The 21,157-nt window shown below is 42.2% G+C and overlaps 1 protein-coding gene across 3 annotated transcripts in view; it reads left to right on the top strand.

The window, feature by feature from the left end:
• dlg5a (discs, large homolog 5a (Drosophila)) overlaps positions 1-17,711 on the top strand; it is a 104,809-nt gene extending 87,098 nt beyond the window's left edge. Inside the window, exons 15-34 of one of the 3 annotated variants that reach the window (XM_004551625.5) lie at positions 51-143; positions 370-1,431; positions 1,886-2,006; positions 2,119-2,263; positions 2,836-2,936; positions 3,086-3,175; positions 3,746-3,914; positions 4,430-4,507; positions 5,571-5,733; positions 7,145-7,278; positions 8,132-8,296; positions 8,382-8,565; positions 11,350-11,498; positions 12,214-12,384; positions 13,707-13,897; positions 13,983-14,126; positions 14,326-14,453; positions 14,644-14,753; positions 15,311-15,420; positions 15,515-17,711. In XM_004551625.5, coding sequence (XP_004551682.1) covers positions 51-143; positions 370-1,431; positions 1,886-2,006; positions 2,119-2,263; positions 2,836-2,936; positions 3,086-3,175; positions 3,746-3,914; positions 4,430-4,507; positions 5,571-5,733; positions 7,145-7,278; positions 8,132-8,296; positions 8,382-8,565; positions 11,350-11,498; positions 12,214-12,384; positions 13,707-13,897; positions 13,983-14,126; positions 14,326-14,453; positions 14,644-14,753; positions 15,311-15,420; positions 15,515-15,618 — 3,612 coding nt within the window. In that variant the 3' untranslated portion in view covers positions 15,619-17,711. Of the gene's footprint in view, positions 1-50; positions 144-369; positions 1,432-1,885; positions 2,007-2,118; positions 2,264-2,835; positions 2,970-3,085; positions 3,176-3,745; positions 3,915-4,429; positions 4,508-5,570; positions 5,734-7,144; positions 7,279-8,131; positions 8,297-8,381; positions 8,566-11,349; positions 11,499-12,213; positions 12,385-13,706; positions 13,898-13,982; positions 14,127-14,325; positions 14,454-14,643; positions 14,754-15,310; positions 15,421-15,514 lie in introns of all 3 variants that reach the window. The other 2 variants (XM_004551624.5, XM_012919247.4) reach the window with 2 other exon arrangements.
• Positions 17,712-21,157: the final 3,446 nt, after the last annotated feature.

Raw genomic sequence — 21,157 nt, 5'->3', positions numbered from 1 at the left:
TTGTGTTGAAGGACCTGCTTTTATTTCCAGTGTTTTTCCCCATTCTGCAGATAAACGGAATCGCTCTGGATAACAAGTCTGTGACAGAGTGTGAGGCTTTGCTGCGTAGCTGCAGGGACTCTCTCAGCCTCTCTCTTATGAAGGTGGGCCAGTATTCATCTCACTCTGTGAACTCTGAGAGCCTGACTGAAAGTTTTTAAAAGATTTCCTTTCTACTGCTGTCCGTCCTACATAGCAGGTTTACAAATTCAACAGTGTGGTTTGTGAGAACTGAGAAAACGGACTCATTTTGTTTGTCAGTGTATTCTTTTAAAAAACGAAAGTATGTTTATCAGGTGTGGTTAATCGCTTCCATTGCTCTCTCTACAGTTTTTCCCTCACAGCACATCAGGCCAGAACATTTTTGAGAGTCTGCGCGAGTCATCAGAGAAGTCAAACGGGCGCATTCACCTGTCGGAGATTCACTCCCGGAACAGTCGGAATCTCAAACATAACAGCTCGACACAGACGGACATTTTCTGCCCAGATGTTGGAAGCGCTAGCACAGGCAGCATTTCTGGGGAGAGGAGAAAGGTCAGAGGTGAATCTGATGACATGTATGGTGACATCAGCAGGCCCTTCTCCACAGGATCCCTCCATGCCACCAGCCTTCGGCCATCTTCAGACTTGGGAAATGGCCGGTATGGGCCCAGTGCTTTCCAAGAGTGCTGTCCCTACACGAAAGCGCCTTCCTCTTTGCCCTTTGAGCCAGTTTCACCTGCAGACTGCATCACCATGGATGCAGCCATGGAGAAGAAGCACAGTGGCGGCACATGGCCAAAAATGATAGTGGGAAGTATGTCGGTCGCTCCAGATACTAGAGACACTAGTCCAGTCTCTGCAGCCACCCAACTCTCCATCTACAAATCACCCAAGCAGAGGAAGTCCATCTTTGACCCAGACACTTTCAAACGCCCTGAAACACCTTCCACTAAGATGGAGTACATGGCAGCCAATCAGACTGCAGCAGTGGCTGCTGCTGCTGCAGCAGCTTCTCACTCTCCACAACCTTCAAAGACAGAGTCCCTCTCCTCCTCATCAACCCCTACCCCAACTCCCCCAACCCCACCCACTCGCAGCGACTCCTTCAAATTCAAACACAAACATCAAAGCAGCTCTGCCTCTGACTGCACAATCACCTCTGACGGCAAGGGAGAGGCTGCCATCTCCATGGCAGCAGGCGAGTGCAGAGACAGGAGTGAGCGAGAAAGGGACAGGAATGGAAACCACTATTTTGTGGAAGGCAAGGTCCTCACCTCACGGAAGTCTTGTGATGAGGACATTGGTCGTACCAGAGGGGAGGAGCCAGAGGTGAAGAGGCCGCGCCCTAAATCTGCCCCTGCCCTTCGACGTAGGATGACCCCTCAGACCATTACTCTTCCCACCTTCCAAGTGAGTTGAGGGGCTCAGAGGTGCAAAAGTGCATTTAGTTTGAGTCACATTTGTTTTTGCTTTTCCCATAAAATATTATTTTGCTTTCACCCTCAGTCAAACTGGGGTAGTTTTGATTAGAAGCCTCTGTAATGCAGAGAATATGATGTATTTGAGGGAAAATTCAAAATGGGACCTTTCAAATCATCCCGGTGGGCCAAAGCTTCCATTTTATAATAGAATTTACAGCCCAGACAGAGTAAAGCCTCTGGGATTTGCCTCTTGCCAGTCTGTCGGAGTGATTGATGCCTTGCACCCCGTGCACAAGCTGAGTCAGAATCGAGTGCTCAAATACCATACCTGGAGAATGCATTAAGGATAAATGTTATTTTCAGTGTTAGGAGATGTTCAGGTTGTCATTCTTGCCATATGGTACTTGCCCCACTGTTTAATTTTTAACTGTCATTAATCACAGAGCTACTCTAATGATGAGCATTCACCAGAGCCCAGGGACATGCTGCGTTCCTCCCCCAGCCGCTCTCATAGACACAGTGTCGGCTTTGTCCCCACAGTCTACGGTGGATCCCTACCTCCGAGTAAGTTTGCAGACTGCTGAAGCATAGGTCGGTCCCTATGTGCTCTCAGGATAATCACAGATTCCAGCGTCTATAAAATGGTCGTGTGTGTGTGAATGTGTGTAATTGGCAGATTCCACCCACCGTGGACTGTCACCTTGCCCCGCTGTGACGGCCGTGATGAGGAATCCAGTGTACACTGTGCGCAGTCACCGTGTTCATACCAGCAACTGTCCATCTGTCGCATCCCAGATATGCCACCAGCACACCCACACCAGGTTATAGCCTTTAAATGCCCACAGTTTCCTTGAACCCAGCTTTAAAACTGACGGTTTATCTTCAGGCTACTTTAACTGGAAGTTTAGTGTTTTGTAATGACTAATGATTTAAAATTATCCAGTTCCCCAAGGCAAACTGACAGTTATTTTACATACCTGCTGTTGCTTTGCCTTAATATCGAGATGTTGCAATTTAGCCCAGCCACTCACACAGTTTTCAAAGTTTTGTCATATACAGTAAAAAAACATGCTTCTCTGTACAAAAAAACAAACACATAAACTAAATAAATAGTTTATCAATTATTCTATTATTAAAAACATTAGAAATACAGTAGAAATAATAAGATTTATACATATGATATAACATTGAGTGTGCACTTGTGTGTCTGCAAAACTGAAGTAGTCCAAAAGGTAATAAACTCCTGTCAAGTGTTAGAACTTTAAAGGCAGTGGGGAACAGAGTTCTTTAGTCTACAGGTCTGAGTAAATTTGTAAAAATCAGCCTAAATAATTAAAAAAGAATCTGTGTTCAGTTATGATGGTCTCAAAGCTTGTTTTCTTTCCCTGTGCAGCCCACAACACCAGGGTCGTCTGAGCCTGGACCTGAGCCAGCAGAAACGCTCAAATGACTTCTCCGAATCCTCATCATCACGCAGCAGCAGAGCTTCACACGGTACAAACTCACTGCCATCCAGTGCACGGCTCGGTCAGTCTGACACGCACGCACGCACGCACATGCACACACCAGCAGTCCCAAAGCTCAACACCACTTTTTCTATTTGCATTCATTTTTGTGTCTTATCCTTCTCATGCTTCTGACAGGTTCTTCCAATAATGTTCACTACCGCACAGAGAGGATCAAAATCCCCTCTACTCCCCGCTACCCGCGCTCCATGCTGGGCTCAGACAGAGGTACTGTGCCTGCTGGTAAAATACAGTCAACACATCAAATGATTGTTAAAATATGACTATTGAAGTCTCTCAGATCAAACTCTGAGGGGGCAGAATTCCAGACTTTTTATTTTATTTATTTTGTTTGTTTGTATTTTTTTCAATGTCTGCTTTACTATTGTTGAGCTTGGTTAGTTCAGTGTTTTTTATAGAGGTTTAAACTAAGGTTAAACTGCCTAAGCAGAAAAATCTTTACCAGTTTGTGATAAGCAAACCAGTAAGTGGTTTGCTTATCACCTCTGGGTTCATGTGGATCAGTAGTCAAATTGTGTTAAGACACAAGAATAACATCTAGATCTAAGTGATTAATCCAAACACTCCTCAGGTTGCTAGAATAATTTTTCTTCTGATTCAAAATGTCAAACTAACATTTGCATGAGGCAAATAAAAAAATAAAGATTTGAGGAGAAAATTTAGGTTTTTAATGATCTTTTCTGGGAGGGAAAATGTTATGAAGTTGAAGTTTTCATATTTCAGTGTGTATTTTAGGAATGTCCTTATTCTTTTCTGCTCCTCTTTACCTAAACCCAGGCTCCCTCTCGCATTCCGAGTGTAGCAGTCCCAGCCTCATCACGCCTCCACAATCACCACTCAATCTGGAGACTTCCTCATTTGCCAGCAGCCAATCACAAGGATCCATTTCTACTTTACCTCGGATCTCAGTCAGCCCTGTGCCAATAGGGGAGCGCAGGAAAGACAGGTATGATGTAGAGAACTATTCCCACATTAAAAAGAAAATTAAATTAAAGGGAACATAGAAGATGCTAACTGTGTGTGACCATCTTGTTGAGAGATTTTTTTGCAGCGTCTGCTATCGGACTGAGATGCTGCAAAAATTTCCCTCCGAATGGTGTAGTTGTTGGCTGAATGATGATTAGAAGCTGGTACTATATAGCCTGTGTCTGCCCTCAAGGATCCTCCTAGGCTATTTCAAAAGGTGTTGCTAGGCAACAGGTCCATCATGGTCAGTTGTGCAATCCCCCCATTGAAATTCAGATTGAAATCCTATTAAAACTCCATATGGTAATATGGTTTGCTGTTTTTCAAAAAAGCAGTTTTTTTTAATGTTTTGTTGGAATCTTCTATCTTTTAACTTTCCTGCCACATATTTTATAACCAACACCACTCTTTTACATGTTACTATCTCTGTATGATATCTGTCTTCCATTTTCCTCTTTATCTTCCTCTTGCCTCTCTGCAACCCTCCACTTCCAGATCTCTTTACCGTAATCGCTCTTTTCTAAGGATTCCTCTGGCTGCAAGGCCGAGGTTCTCCTCTCTCAGGAGCCTCAGGTTTGTTCCTTCTCACAGTGATACAAACAAGGATATGCCCCCCCCCTTCCCCCAGCCTTCTCCCCAGCCCATGTTGTCAACATGTAATAGTTGGATAGAGAAAAAGGAGGACCAGAAAGGCTTGTGAGGTTTATGTGGACTATATGGAATGCAAAAAGAGGTTTTTATTTATTTATTTATTTTATACTTTTTTTTTAACCCACCCCAAGAGTTGTGTAATTCTGAGACAGATGGTTGTTTGCATGCAGCAGTGTGATTTGTGCCTGAGGACACAGAACTCTTGATTAGATACACTTTCAACTTCAAAGGTTTGGTGTTGTTTATGTGCCCCGCCCATATCTCTCTCCATGTCAGAAAGCCATTTGAATCTAGCAGGGTGCATGTAGCATCCGTGCTCTATGATAACACCATAGTCACTATGCATGTGTGCACTGCTGGTTTTTAAGCCAAGTCACCCTTTAGTCTGCAGTATGTATGTTATGCACTGGTATCATTATTATTCAGCCTCAAGCTTCTAGATCATGATCTTTTTGTTTGTTTTTGTACCGCACCACTCTCTTTACCCTGGTCTCTGGCTGCTAATCCACTCCCTCTTATCTACCTACATGAAACTGTAACCCATATCCAAAGCCACCTTGTTATGAAGACCCACAAAATTCATGCAAATCTTCTTCATGTGAAAGGATTTCACATGGCTGTGATTTCACTTTTGTGCACATTGTCTCTGTAAAGCTGCGGTTTCTTCTATAGGACGGTCACAATGTGGCACTCTGCAGAGATGATCCACTACATACCTGTGGGTGGGGGGTGGTATTGAAGCTTGGTGTTAAATATTCTTAAATTTGAAGATTAGCTTTTTATTCATAACTTATTTAGAATTTGAACCAGATGTAATTTTGTGTAACTTAAGGAAAAGCCCAGTCAGGAAGTAACTCCCCAGATCTGTAAGGAAACATATTACCCTCACTACCTTGTACTCCTGTGTGGTGACCTACTTATAACTGCATTTATGTGATTCTGTTCATTCATGTATATATATTTTTTTCCTCTTTTCCCCCATTAGGCCATACCTGGAGGAACCCCGCAATGTCATTGTGCACAAAGGTGCAGAGCCTCTGGGCATCTCCATTGTCAGTGGGGAGAACGGAGGAATCTTTGTGTCTAAAGTCACTGGAGGTAGCATCGCCCACCAGGCAGGACTGGAGTATGGAGACCAATTACTGGAGGTATGAACAACCTACTGTTGGTCAAAAAGGTTACATACCTTCAAGCAACATAAATAAGAGTTTACTGGCAGATGCCTGCAAAATAGAAACACAGTAATACAGATGCCACAAATATATTCAGTCTTCAAAGGCACAGTCATTTTGCTGCCTACCATACATTTATTCTGTTTGGCTTCACTTCCTGGAGGACTGTATTCATTAGTGCTGAAGCTGTTCCCAGTATTTTAATACTTGCTGAAATGCCTTTTTCTTTTTTCCCTCTACACAAGTAAAATAACTGCACAAGCTGTCACATCAATTGTGAGTTTACTGTAGCTGTAGATGATGCACAGTTTAGGTAGTAAAAAAGAGAAACACTTAGTAGGAATGTTTTTGAAGTGAAGAAATATACCCCCACTGCGTTTGCAGAAATTTAGCTGCGTGTTCCATAATTTTGATTTATTTCACCATCACATAAAGTAGTGGAGCCTTTAACAGTGCTTCGGCTTGTCGCTTCCCTTTAAGTAAGAGCCACAGCGTCTGGGCTGCTCCAGTGTAACGTGCCCTCTTCACATTTTTACAGGCATGCAACAGCATATGAGTGAGTCCAAAAAATATCTTTTTTTTTTTTTTTCTTTTTTTTTTTAAGCATATCTGTTTCGAAGCAAGATATTAATAGATATGTCACCGATATATTTATTATTAGTTGTTGAAGCTCAGTAAAAATGAAAGCAGATGCCTCCTTGATCTGGAGCTCTGACTATTATAATGTATTTTAAGGGCTGAGGTGCATGCATTCAGCTCTACATTCATGCATATGTACACTCTTCCTTTTTAATGACTAGTCAGCTCTCATAACTACTTTCTTCACCAATTGCTGCAAATAACTGAAAGCATAGGTGTCAAACATAAGGCTTGGAGGCCAGAATCGGCCAGGCAAAGATTCCAATCTGGCCCACTGGATGGCTTTGGAACAAGTAAAGGAAGGCATCTTGCATCTAAATTTTGGACTTTTAACTGTATTTTCATAGGTTTTATAGCAGTTCCTAGTGATAAAGACACCCCCCCCCCCCCCATTCTCATTTATACAACACAAAGTAATTAACTAATATATAAACAAATTAAATAATTTTTTTTAATGTTAGTGAACTTTTCTGTCTACTCTAGAAATTTGTCTGTAATTTTACGTATTGATTCTTAAATTGTAAAAAATAATTCTACAGCAACATTTCTTTATCATGTAGATAAACAGAGGTACTTCTTTTTCTTCGTTTCACTTGTCCTCCCCACTTCACATCAAAGCTATATGTGGCCCACAATTTAGAATGAGTTTGACATCCGTGACTTAAAGCATTTAATAGACTGATAATAGAATATATTCCCGTGTCTTCCTTCATTCCCTGTCCTAATCACACTTTTCTCACTTTATCAGTACAATGGCATCAACTTGCGGAACGCTACTGAGCAGCAAGCTCGTCTCATCATTGGCCAGCAGTGCGACACCATCACCATTATGGCACAGTACAACCCACACATGTACCAGCTGGGCAACCACTCTCGCTCGAGGTAATGTGGCGTTAGTGTAGGGTTAGTTTTTATCGGAATCTCAGCTGTTTCATTTGGCTAATTTTTAAATCGGTTCCAGCTGCATTTTAAATACACTGTGGCAGTGAGGCCAGGTGTTACATCTTATTGACTTGCACTTTTCTAGCTGAGTATACATAAAGTAATATCTGAAACAGCACTTGATCACCCAGGTGAAAAGATTAACTTTGTAGCTGTTTGTCTTTAAATATTAGAAATGTGCACAGAGTCAGACCAACACAAAAGGTTTTAGGCTCATTTCAGCATTGACTGTATCTTTTTTTTTTTTTTTAATAAGATCCTGACACATTAAAGTGGACCTATTATGCTTTTCCTTATATTCTGCCATGTATATAATGAAGTTTCAAATAATGAAGCAGTGTAGGTACAAGCTAAAAGCTCGGGGTTCATATTGCCCTTCTATTCTTTTTTTTTTTTTTTTTTAAATTGTAATAGGTCAGCTTTAAAGCATCTCCACATATGCAGAATATAGCAAAAAAAATACTAATACCTAAAATGATTCATCTGTTAGCCTGATGCTTTTCTATTATTTAAATTCTTGTGATCTTTCACCAGTTCTTAACGAGAGAAAACGCACAATATAAAGCAAGGAACAAAGTTACAAAGTCTGAGTCACTCTAATTAAAATTAATGCACTTGGCCAGTTTGCACTGGGTCCAATAAAAGTTGGTGTTAATCTAAATTTGGACTTTTTTGATACTTGGATTGGCTACAGAATACGTTCAGGTCAAATAAAACATTTGTGACATTTATGAAGCGCATCAATCATAACTCCCTTTTTAATGCAATCAGTGTAACCTATTTTGCACTGCAGCTCCCGTCTGGAGCCGGTCAGTACTCAGCCAACTCCGCAGGGCAGTGGGGCCGCTACACCTGACAATCACTCCACCATCGATACACTCAGTGAACAGGACGAGGGCACACTCACTCCCTCCTCCAAGCAGACTACGCCCACTACCAGCCCTCACAATTTTATCAGGTACACATGTAGGCAAAGATGGGAAGACAATTACACACACAATTACACTTCATTATCTCTGTAACTGACTCTTGTTGCCCTCCAGGATGCCGTCTGAGGGGGGCAGGAAAGCGGGTGAGCCGCGGCTCGTAACAGTACGCAGGCCTGGGGTGGAAGTAGGGGTCACACTCTGTGGAGGAAACCTGAGGGGTGTCTACATAGAGAGTCTGGATGAGGACAGTCCAGCTCGAGGTCCCGATGGGCTGCTTCCTGGGGACCTCATCCTGGAGGTAGGGACATATACTGTAACCCTACCCCACATTCACAAACAGACACATGGAATTTTATAATGGACCTGGATAGATTTCATACAGTATATTCATATTCAGTCGGATGGGTAACTGGAAAGATCAGTCATTTTAAATTTGTCATTTTTGCATGAATATTGTATTAGTAACTAGTAAAAGCCTCATTCATGTTTTGTTCTGTAGATGCAGTGTTTCCCTAAACGCCTCACTAAGACAGACACGTGATGTTACTGTCTTGAGAGGAGACATGTGATCTGACCTCGATAAACCCAACTACCAGCTATACACTACATGTCTGAGCAGGACAAGTTTGCTAACTGCCTATAGGTGTGCAAACCCAGTCATGTTGGCAATTAAATGTAATTGTCTGCAAAATGGTCCTCCAGCTGTTTGTGTTTAGTTCCACTTACTATTGTTGCCCATGTCCCAACCTCTTTTAGACATGCTGATGCCATCAAATTCATTGTATTCTATTGTGGAGAAAAAAAAATATGGGTGCATGAGATTTGCAAACCGTTGCATTCTGTTTTTATTAACATTTTACACAGGGACTTTTTTGGGAATTGGGTTTATATGCTCTTTTTGTAGTGGTTTTGTTTGTTTGTTTTCCTGCACATTTCCCACAGTTTGATAATCTGATCATAGCAGCATGGCTGCAATTTACCGTAATTGCCTGCCGTTCAGGTGGTTTGTGGTTGTGAAAGTGTCATGCAAAACTTTCATTCAAGATATGAGAGAACTGATCATCCAAATGAAATCATACCTGAAACAGCATTTTCAAACATAAAGATGTGTCCTTGTTTCCTATAGATAAACGGTAAAAATATTTAGGTGTAATACCAGCCACAATACTAATTTGTTGTTTTGCTGTGTCTTGTAACTTTTTGTGCTATTGTTTCTTAAAACAATAGGGGGTGGTGGTCCCCATCTTTAAGAAGGGGGACCGGAGAGTGTGTTCCAACTACAGGGGATCACACTCCTCAGCCTCCCTGGGAAAGTCTATGCCAGGGTGCTGGAAAGGAGAGTTCGTCCGTTAGTCGAACCTCGGATACAGGAGGAACAATGTGGTTTTCGTCCTGGTCGCGGAACACTGGACCAGCTCTTTATCCTCTCCAGGATACTTGAGGGTGCATGGGAGTTTGCCCAACCAGTCTACATGTGTTTTGTGGACTTGGAGAAGGCATTCGACCGTGTCCCTCGGGGTGTCCTGTGGGAGGTGTTGCGGGAGTATGGGGTGTCTGGCCCATTGCTACGGGCCATTCGATCCCTATACAACCGTTGCAAGAGCTTGGTTCGCATTGCCGGCAATAAGTCGGACTCGTTCCCGGTGGGTGATGGGCTCCGCCAGGGCTGCCCTTTGTCTCCGGTTCTGTTCATAATTTTTATGGACAGGATTTCTAGGCGCAGCCAAGTGGCGGAGGGCTTTCACTTTGGTGGCCTCAGAATCTCATCTCTGATTTTTGCGGATGATGTGGTTCTGTTGGCTTCATCGGGTGAGGGCCTCCAGCTCGCACTGGAACGGTTCGCAGCCGAGTGTGAAGCAGCGGGAATGAGGATCAGCACCTCCAAATCTGAGGCCATGGTTCTCAGCCGGAAAAGGGTGGAGTGCCCACTCCGGGTCGGGGATGAGTTCCTGCCCCAAGTGGAGGAGTTCAAGTATCTCGGGGTCTTGTTCGCGAGTGATGGGAGAAGGGAGCCGGAGATCGACAGACGGATTGGGGCTGCAGCTGCAGTAATGCGGACGCTGCACCGGTCCATCGTGGTGAAGAGGGAGCTGAGTGTAAAAGCGAAGCTCTCAATTTACCGGTCGGTCTACGTCCCTACCCTCACCTATGGCCACGAGCTGTGGGTAGTGACCGAAAGAACGAGATCGCGGATACAAGCGGCAGAAATGAGCTTCCTCCGAAGGGTGGCTGGCCTCTCCCTTACAGATAGGGTGAGAAGTTCGGCCATCCGGGAGGGGCTCAGAGTAGAGCAGCTGCTGCTCCACATCGAAAGGAGCCAGCTGAGGTGGTTCGGGCATCTGATAAGGATGCCTCCTGGGTGAAGTGTTCCAGGCATGTCCCACCGGGAGGAGGCCCCGGGGCAGACCCAGGACACGCTGGAGAGATTATATCTCTCGGCTGGCCTGGGAACGCCTTGGTATTCCCCCGGATAAGCTGGAGGAGGTGGCTGGGGAGAGGGAGGTCTGGGCCTCTTTGCTTAGGCTGCTGCCCCCGCGACCCGGCCCCGGATAAAGTGGATGAAGATGGATGGATGGATGGATGGATGTTTCTTACAACTTGAGTGCCAGAAAGTGCTGGCATTTCCCCCCCCCCCCCCCCCCCCCCCCCCCCTTGCCTGTCTTTGTTTTTCATTGATTTCATTGATCTCGTCTTCATCTGTGTTCTCTCCCACTTGGCAATTTCTCCAGAACATCACAAACTCATACAAGACAATTCCTGCCATTCTCCTGTTTTTTAGCTCTCTGCCACAAAAAGCCTGCAGTTGTGAATTGCCATGCGGCTTTGTCATCAGGCGGCACAGCATCAGTCTGTCCGTCACACTCGCATCCCGTTTGTTTTCTTCCCCCATACATGGCACAAATCAATACTGCGACGCTTTAATACAGCTGAAAGCTCGGAGGAAATCTTGTTTGCTTGTGCACCATTCACATGCCGATGAAATGATTACAGGAGTGTAAACATTCATCAGATTTCGCCCTTTTTATTTTCGTGATGTAACGAGAAATAAGCCTCCCTTTTTTCGCATTCTCCTTTCTTTCAGTACAACTCGGTGAATATGAAGAATAAGACAGCCGAAGAGGTTTATGTTGAGATGTTAAAGCCTGCGGAGACAGTCACATTAAAGGTGCAGCATCGGCCTGATGACTTCAACGTGGTCAAAGATATTTCAGGAGATGGCTTTTACATTAGGTATGTGCTTGTACTTGCCTTAAACATACGGTCACGTAAGAGTTTTGTGATCCAGGTTTCTAAAAAGAGACCGCTAATTTTCCCACAGCAGCCTCATCTCTTTTTCTTCTGCTAAATATAGAACCATCACGAGAGAGCCTTTGGACAAGCTGGACTCTTTCTCATCTAACCAGTTATGTCCCAGATCCACTGTATCACTGCAGCGAAGCTAATCACGCTACAGATTTAGGTTATCTGATCTCAGTACACACCAGATGCAACACCACATCCATTTTAGTTCTCAGTGTTTGCCAGGGCATTAGAGATTCACGGTGTATGAATGGAAAATTAAGTTCTATAATAGTCACTTTTATTGTTGGGTGTCAGTCTGGGCGTTGTTGCCGCAGCTGCTGCAGTCACTTGTCATATAGGCAAGTGGGCTTGTGATGTCATCTGCAGTAAATATACTCAGCTTCTGTGGCTGTCATAGACGGGCTGCTCGGGAGTGACTTACAAACCTCCAGTATGAGGAAAGCAAGGCTTATATTGAAAATGAAATGGACACTTTCTTTCTTTTGCTCATGTGTTACTGATTCTTCGTTTTGTTCTCTTCACACTTATCTTGTGTGATTCCTCACCTCCTTTCTCACTTTATCAACTTCATGCTCCTCTGCTCCTTTCGTTCTGCTCCGTTCTTCATAACTCCCCATCTATCTTTGTCTCTTCCTCCCACCAGAGCACTTTACGACAGGGTGGGGGAGGCCGAGGGGGACCTCAGTTTTAAGAAGGATGACATCCTGTACGTGGATGAGTCTTTACCAAAGGGCATCTTTGGGACCTGGATGGCCTGGCAGCTAGATGAGAACGCGCAGCAGATCCAGAGGGGGCAGATCCCCAGCAAGTACATGTGGGTGGAAACTGCAAATACACAATATATTTCTATCATCACCATTCATAAACAATTTGTACATCACCATTCATATTTACATTGCTGTCGTCACATTTACAGTTGTTGTGAGTACAATATTGACAGTTTTCCTTTTTTCTTCAATAATAATAAAAATCTAAAGAAACAATAAATGAAGGGAAGGAAAAATGCACACACATATTTAAAATCTAACAGACTTTAGTATTAACGTCTCGCTGTTGTTTAAAAAATAAAAATAGGTCTTTATCTCCAGAAAAATGATGTCGTTCATTCCATCAGATTTCCCAAATTCTATCCAACCACATATGTTGGAAGGTCGAGCTTCAAGCATCTAATTGCAATGCATTTAATTTAGTTGCTGCTGTCAGTGGTAATTATAACAGATATTTATACTCAGGAATTAACCCGGGACCTTGGGCTCTTTTGCGTGATTTTGGTGAAATACCATCTTGAGAACTTTGTGTGGCCATCAAATTAGGTCAAGAACAAATATGTGTAGAGAGCTTCATAGAATAGGTTTCTATGGCTGAGCAGCTGCATCTAAGCATTACATCACCAAGCGCAATGCAAAGTGTTGGATGCAGTGGATTACAGCACGCTGCCACTGGAACCCAACAGAACTTCTTTAGTATGAATTAAGGTGGAGACTGCAAACCAGCCTTCTCGTCCAACATCAGTGTCTGACCTCACAAATGTGCTCCTGGATGAACGGTTAAAAACTCCCATAAAAGCTTCTGAGCCTTGTGTTACAGCTGCAGAGAGTGGCCCAACATCATATTAAGTCCTATGGATTAAGAATGGATATCACTCGAGTTCATATGTGTGTAAAAGCAGAGGAGTGAATAGTTTTGGCAATGTAGCGTGTATGTGGGCAAATTTTTGCCATCACTTCTATTGTTCTGAAAAATCAGATTATAACCTTCCATTTGAATTCTCCATGAATCTGAGCTTGTTTTTTCCCATTTCTTACACATATTTTTAAGCTTGTAGCAGCTGTGACCATTATCCCTGCCATGCTGCTGCAATTTAGGAAGCACATTTAAAATCACTTACATTTGTTTTTAAATTGCACTGCAAGATCTTATTTTTGTCGTACTGCAGAGGTGTGGTGCTAAACAATATGCTTCTAGTTTGTCTTGGCATTAGGAACATTAGTCAATAACATTTAAATTCTGATTAAAGGTGATCCTGTTTTGGAAACCAACTCCTCAACTGCAGTCTAATATCTACAATAGGAATCCAAACTGACCTTTGGTTTGGATTCTCTTACATTAAAACTTTGTTTTGTGTCTGTTGTGTAGGATGGACCAAGAGTTTTACCGCAGACACAGCGTGACGGAAATGAAGGAAGACTCCAGTAAGACTCTCTCTGCAGCAGCCCGCAGATCCTTTTTCAGGAGGAAACAGAAACACAAACGCAGCAGCTCCAAAGACAGCAAAGAGATGGTGGCTTTGGACACCATCAGCACAGACTCCATCCCCTTCCTTGATGGTGCGATCAAAGGCTTAGATGTGTTGTTGTAGTAGTGGTAGTTGAACAGCATTTTTGATTGGCCTGCTTGTCCTGTTTTATTCAGACTGTGTGAGCTTGGCATACCAGCGAGTCCAGAAGGTGGAGTGCACCTCTCCCCGACCAGTACTCATCCTCGGGCCTCTCACAGACCCTGTCAAGGAGATGCTGGTGAAAGAATCCCCCGGAAAGTTCTGCAGATGTGTACTGGGTAAGGTGATGTCGTGCAGATGTTTCAGACCTGTAAATCTGGAGAATGAATACCTCATGTACATCAGTGAACTGCAACTAACGTTTTAGGAGGAAAGCTTTAGGGTGTAATTTAGCAAGCATTTAGTTTCTCATTTCAGTGTTTACTTTCTTTCATAGCAGGAATCTTCACTCTCGTACTTTTTCTGTCTCGTTTGCAGAGGTGATGAAGGCGTCCCAGCAAGCCATCGAGCGGGGCGTCAAAGATTGCCTCTTCATCGACTACAAGCGCAGGAGTGGACATTTTGATGTGACCACGGTTGCTTCTATAAAAGAAATAACAGATAAGGTATTATTCTGTGCTTTTCTTTCTCTTCAGATTTTATCGGACAAGATGAAACGACTGTCTGCATTTGGTCAAGATAAGCTATCACAGCTGTGGCTCTTTGATCTCTGACAGTGGACAATAAAAGGCAAGATCGCTGATGGTGAAAACGGTCGTCGATGATTGCCGTTATTTTTATGTCTTTTTGATGCAGGGCTGTCACTGTTTGCTCGACATCGCCCCGCACGCCATTGAGAGGCTCCACAGTGTTCACATTTATCCAATTGTTGTCTTTGTCCGCTACAAAAACGCCAAGCAGATCAAGTAAGTATCAACCTGTTTTATAACAAATTTGGACAGCATGACTTGGGGATGTCCCGGTATTTTTGTGTGTGTGTCTGTGTGGCTGATGGATGGATGGGTGGATGGATGGATAAATGGAGCAGGATAAGCCTTCACACTCTCTATCCCACCATGAACCCTTTGGCGCATCTGTAAAAGCACCACGCTCCAACACACACTTGCATAATCCGAAACAGCTGGTGAAACATCCTGGCTCCCGCCCCCCCAAGTTGAAGTGCTGTATGCCTTTTATCACTTAATATCTGTAGGTGTTTGTTGGACATTGTTGTTGTATTTTTAAAATTGGGACTTTAATACCTGAAAGTGTCAGTTTGTATTAAATGTTTTGAGTTATCAAAAGCTTAATTGGACACAATGGAAGAGTAGAAAAGATGGTTTTGTACACTTTTCCACGAATACGTGTTTGCCCCCTTCCTGATTTCTTTTTTCTTTTTTTCTTTTTTTTTTTTAAATGTGTTCTGAAACATTTAAGTGTGACTGTGATCTGAATGACTTTTTTTTTTTTCCTTCCCTCACAGGGAACAGAAAGATCCGATTTATCTGCGAGACAAAGTGTCTCAAAAACATTCCAAGGAGCAATTTGAAAGTGCACAGAAGATAGAACAAGAATACAGCAAATTCTTCACAGGTATGTATTCAGTCAAGTTATCTTTAAAAAAAACAACAACCCACAAACAGAAAAAAAAACGCTTGGCTTTAATAAAGTATTTTTGTCTTTTCAGGTATTGTCCAAGGCGGCACCCTCCCGTACATTTGCACTCAGATCATGACTATAGTTGATCAAGAACAAAGTAAAGTCCTGTGGACTCCACTCGGCTGCCCCTAGAGGAGACGAGCAGCTATTACAGCAAGCTTCGGCTTTCATCCCCATTCCCCGCACACTAATTAACCCTTTCACACTACACCATTAGGTACACTACATAGAGCTAGTTGTGTAAATTATTGCTATATTTTTTTTAATGTTGTCTTTTGTTATGATTCCTAATCAGAACCTCGTTTATTTTGTGATGTACTTGGGAGCAGGTTAGTAGCACTGGATATCAACATTAGAGTTCTTTCAGTCTTCCCTAAGGGTTTGTGGTGGTGTATTTGTGATGCTGCAATGTAAGCGTCCGTTTACAGTCAAAAGACGAGTCTGACTATTGGTGTTCAATATTTGCTTGAATGCGTGTGCCCTGCCCCCATGTACGCAAACCTCCTTACTAATGAAGTTCAGCCACCTCTGACCCGCCCGTGTACCAGATGACATTTGTGGTTTCCCTGAAATTATGCACCCATTTGATGATGACTGACAACTAATTGTATTGTGTGTGTGTGTGTATGTGTGTGAGTTTGAGTGTGGAGAGGGGGAAAAAAAGCAACATTGAGACTGTTGTACACAATTGTAATGACAATTTCAAATGAGTTGAATCACATTGATACTATGCTATAGAAATGTAATGCCAGGATCAGACATCACATTCGCGTGGTGTTTCATCACAAAACAGGAAAAAAAGAAGGAAAAGAAAAGAAGTATCAAACCTCTTGAAGTATGTAGCTGTGGTCTTACTGAGCCCATCTCAGCAGTGATGGCCATCAAAACTCTAAACACATTGATGTTTGCTCTATGCATTGTGTTTCTGTAGTAGCTGGGTGTGTGGACAGCTTACGGGCCTTTCGGAAGTGCCTTCGGAGAAAAGGCCTGATCTGAAACCAGCCCTTGATCACTTAGCCAGAAAGCTGAGGATTTTTTTTTCTTCTTTTCTTTCTTTCTTTTTTTTCTCTGAGTTTCTAATCTGGATCCGATGTATCATTTCACCCGTGGTGGACTAGATGATTCAGAGGCTGATTTGAGACCAGTACTATGTAGAGCGCATGACAATGGCGAGGTTTGGAGGGTAGGTCGAAGCGGCGACCAACGGGTCAACTCCTCAGAATGCACTCCAGGGCTAGACAGACCACTGTGTAACTATCATTCTCTCTTTAACATATATTTAACAACACTATAGAGTATACCTTATACAGTATGCAGATACAGAAAAAAAACAAGCAAAAATATATATATAAGTATATATATATATATAAATATATAGTTCATGTATTTTCACTAGGTCATATGCCTAGGAACGTCTGGCAGTCAAGTCACGTCTTTGCAGGTATTAGCATGTGTTTTTCTTTTTTAATGTTTCTTTTTAAAGACTCTTTTTCTCTCTCTGTGGTTCGTTGCCAGTCACTTACGTACTCATTCAGAGACACTATGAAGCAAAATTTGCAGGGTAATGTCTTATTGGAGTTTCCTCTGATCCGTTTAAATGTTACTGACTTTTCATTGTTATTTAATTTTTTTTTTTTTTTTTTTGTTATTCAAGAAGCAAAAAATATTGACTACAGATATTCTGCCCTTCCATCAAACCATATCCTGTATCTTGTTGTGCCAAAATCCACTAAGTCAACTTTATCCTTTATTTCTGTTTTGCACTTGTTTTTTCTGTGAACCTTAAACATGTCACTGTTCTTAGGTTTCCAGCAGATTATGAATAGGTACTCTAATTTTTGTTGTGGCTAATTCATGTTTTTATGTATCACATCAGTTCCTTACATTTCATTGATGGCCTTTTTATTCGTAATTAGGGGGAAAGGATCACTTCTTATTTGAAATATTAAAAAGGGATCTACTCTTGCACAGTTTTTCGAACAAAACAAAAAGGTCCACGTGTTTGACTATTGGGCTAAAGGAGTAAACAGAAGCAAACTGTAATGTTACTATTTTTATGAGTAGGTAGCGTATGTTTAGAGAGCAGGACACAACGTGAAGTGGTTGTACTTGTAGAGAAAGAGTGTAGATGCCAGGTACTGATTGAATTTTTCTTTTATTAAAAAGAATGTGATTTGTATGTTAAGACATTAACATGAGAATAAAGCTCATTTTCTGTATCACAACATGGGCTCATTGAGTCTTTTTTTTTTTTTTTTTTTTTTTTGGTTAAATGACTATTTATGTTTGGGAAGTATCAAAGAAAATATGTTGGTACAACATGTACGATTTTCAGCATGCTTCTCAGTCTCATCTTCATGTTTTGGATCATGGTTTAAAGGAGAGCTGAGAGCAAATGCGCCACTAAAAATGCAGCCATGTCCTACAGAGATGTTTAAGGACAAAAGGGATCTTGTTTTACTGAAATTAGCAGATGAAATGGTTTCAGAGATGAGAAAAGGCAATTGGAAAATATCTGCCTGGAACTTAAGAAAAGTATACAATTCAGCGTCATTTCAGTGGCATAAAAGCAGCAGTATGAGCAGCATGAGACAAGTCATGCAAATTGGTTTGATCCAGGTCATTTGTAAAGGCAGCTCCATTATATCCACCAATATTTTTTTTTTCTCCTAAATTTTGAGAAACTGGTTGTTTATCAAATACAGAAACATGAGGCACTTAATACGACTACCTGATTAAAACGGTTCAGAGACCTTTAGAGCTACATCAAACTTCTAGGCTACTTTTTTGACACAATCCAATGGGATTTGTGTCTCCCTGGGATCAAACTGTGGATCTTTTGGGAATGTGTAAATCACTACACGATGAATCAAACTGCTAAAAGTGATTTTTCTTAGATTACTACAAAGATCTCACCTTCTTTTGGACATAAGTGTGTTACATCATAATTTGGAGCGCTGATATTTGTATAGAATTGAACTTTATCACTGGGTATATTATGAACACCAGCTAGTATAAAATGATATTATTTATTGTAATTATCATTGTGTTACACTGTTAAGCCCAGTGTTGCCATCTGATTGTGACTGACCCGTGTAATCTTGATGTTTATGCTGGCCAATCTGGCACTGAATTCTTACATTCTACCAGCATCTTTTCTTTCATGTTGGATTTTTAAAAAATCAATCAGATTTCCATTAAAGACAAGTACCAAGACTTCACTATAATTTCTTTAACACAAACAAGAGTTTTGCTTGGAAAACAAGGTGTTCCTTACAAAAATGAACAAATAGTCCAGATCTATATAAGATATGAGAATCATGTTCCATGCAGCTGGAATTCTGCAGCTACTGTAGTCTGATACCTCTGAGCTCTTCATCCGGGTTCATGTGGCCCTCTAACCAATAATATCACAGCGAGTGACCACCCTACAGCTGCCTGTTGGATTCCTTGAGGCAAGAGAGCGCCCAGTGTCTCAAAAAACATCCAGCACTGATTCTGCATAATCAGCAATATAATTTCCCTAGAGATTAATAAAGTATTCTGATTCTGATATCAGGCCATGTGCTGTAGTTGTACAATGGTGAGAATAAACATGGCAGTGAAAATGCTCTCCGGAGAATGTTGTTCGAGATGTTGGCCTCAAATTACTCCCTAAATCTGATAGACTTTTATGTGCAGCTCTACTATGCAGTGCCCAAGATCTTTATGTCCTCCAAGTCTCCTCGTGCCTGTTTTAGAAAGGAGTATGGTCTCCAACCTTCCTGCTGGGGTGTCTGTTTCAAGACAGCTGCTGACAGCTCAACTGAACACGATAAGTCTGAAGTCTGACAGCGAAGGATCTTTGTAGTCCGCACTGGTGAGCCGTGGCCTTTCCAGGCTCACGTCACATCTCGTTGTTGAAGTGAGATGGCATGTTTTACGCTCGGTGGGATGGATTTGTTCGATTGGCCGTCTTTTGGTTCTCCGGCATGTTGACTTCAGCATCTCCAAAATGTCCTGCAGATTACCACCTGACTGCTTTAATGCCAATCCCATCGTCTGTCCGCCTCGTCATCCTTGAGTGAAAGTTCTGCTGGCCCACAGGAACCACTCACCTAACAGCTGGCCTTTCATCAGGAAAGACCAGTTGAAGCTCCCTCTAACAGTATAACCCTCAGCACTATTTATTATGGGACATGTGCTATGGGTGCTTTCTTTTTTTTCATGAGATTTGACAACCAGGTATTATAAAATGAGCATTAATACATATTTTCATCTGAAGGCATTTGAAATCTTATTAAAAGTTATTATCATTTCACCAGTCTACCCTGAGTTCAAGCAACATTTTTGCTTCCTGGCAGTGCATCATGATGGCAGACCTAATGTGGGGCAGCATCATTTGCCTTTAATGGGACAGTTCACTGTTTTACCAGCAGGAGGACGACTTCAGAGCTGTGGATTAATGCCTGTACTTGAACAGTTATGTCCCAGGCTGAGGACTTGCTGATCAAATCTTGCTTGAATAAAGGTGTGCTTTAACATTTGTCCTGTCTGATTCTCACCAAACTTGGTGTAAATAAAGGAAGGAAATAGGAAATCACAAGATTAAGAAAAAACAACAACAACAAAAAAACTTGGAGGTTGCTACTCTTTTTCTTTTACTCTTATTAAATATGTGAACCAAAGGTGGGTAAAGTGTTGTTCTGCAAGGCGCTTCTGCAGACAGTCATAACTCTGCAGTGCTGTCATTTACAGACAGCTTTGTCTTCAGTGTTTTACACCAGTTTAACAGATTTGTAGCATTTACAGGTGCTTTTGTTTTTGAAACACTGATATTTCCAGTTTACCACACGTCTTCTTCACATGCATCGGCATGTTTACCTTTTCAAACAATCTGTGCTTGACATTAGGTCTCATACCACCAGGCTTCATGAGGGATTTGTATGGTGAAACTCATTCCCTAAAATGACTGGCTTAGAGCAACACTTGTTAATATTCCTTTCCTTGATCTTTGCTAATCCGGGCATTGCAATCATCGCAGTCCAGAAGAAACCTTTGGCTGAGCTGTCAGCTAAAGTTAAGTATTATGAAAGACATTTTGATGGGACTTCATTGCAAACGATCTCTAAGAAGTCTGGAGCCTTGTGACACAGGTGGCTGTGTGCACCTGCCTGTCTGCTGCTCATTAGAGAGGTCAGTGGTTATTCAGGGCCCTAAGCCAGCTGTATCCACATATCCTTTGCTCTGGCTGGTTACTTGAGGGCAGCCATAAACTACTGCTAGTCATAGCTTGCCGTCATCACCAATCCACACCTGTTTTTGACCCAATATGTGAGCTAAAAGCCTAAGCATATTACAGTAATTGGGAGGGGCATTTATCCTGTGGCCCAAGTTCAGTTTTTTAAATGGGAACCATGCATAGATGAAAATCCACAGACTCAGTAATTGAAAAAGGAGCACTATCCTTAATGAACACTCATTACAATAATATCCATACAGGCTGTTTTATGCTGCCTTGTATAAGAACCCAGTGGGGATGGGGTGGGAGTGGTTATCGTTGTTTTTTTTATGTTAATCAGGATACTGAAGTTTGTGGCTGATCAACACAGTCCCTTTGTTAAAATCCCTGCTTGTTTTGCGACGTGCGTCACTGGCGTGCAATAAAGACGCAAAGGCGCAACTGTAGCCC

The sequence above is a fragment of the Maylandia zebra genome, linkage group LG13, assembly GCF_041146795.1.
Source record: "Maylandia zebra isolate NMK-2024a linkage group LG13, Mzebra_GT3a, whole genome shotgun sequence".
NCBI classification, from domain to species: Eukaryota; Metazoa; Chordata; class Actinopteri; order Cichliformes; family Cichlidae; genus Maylandia; species Maylandia zebra.
This window is presented reverse-complemented; position numbering and strand designations above follow the sequence as displayed.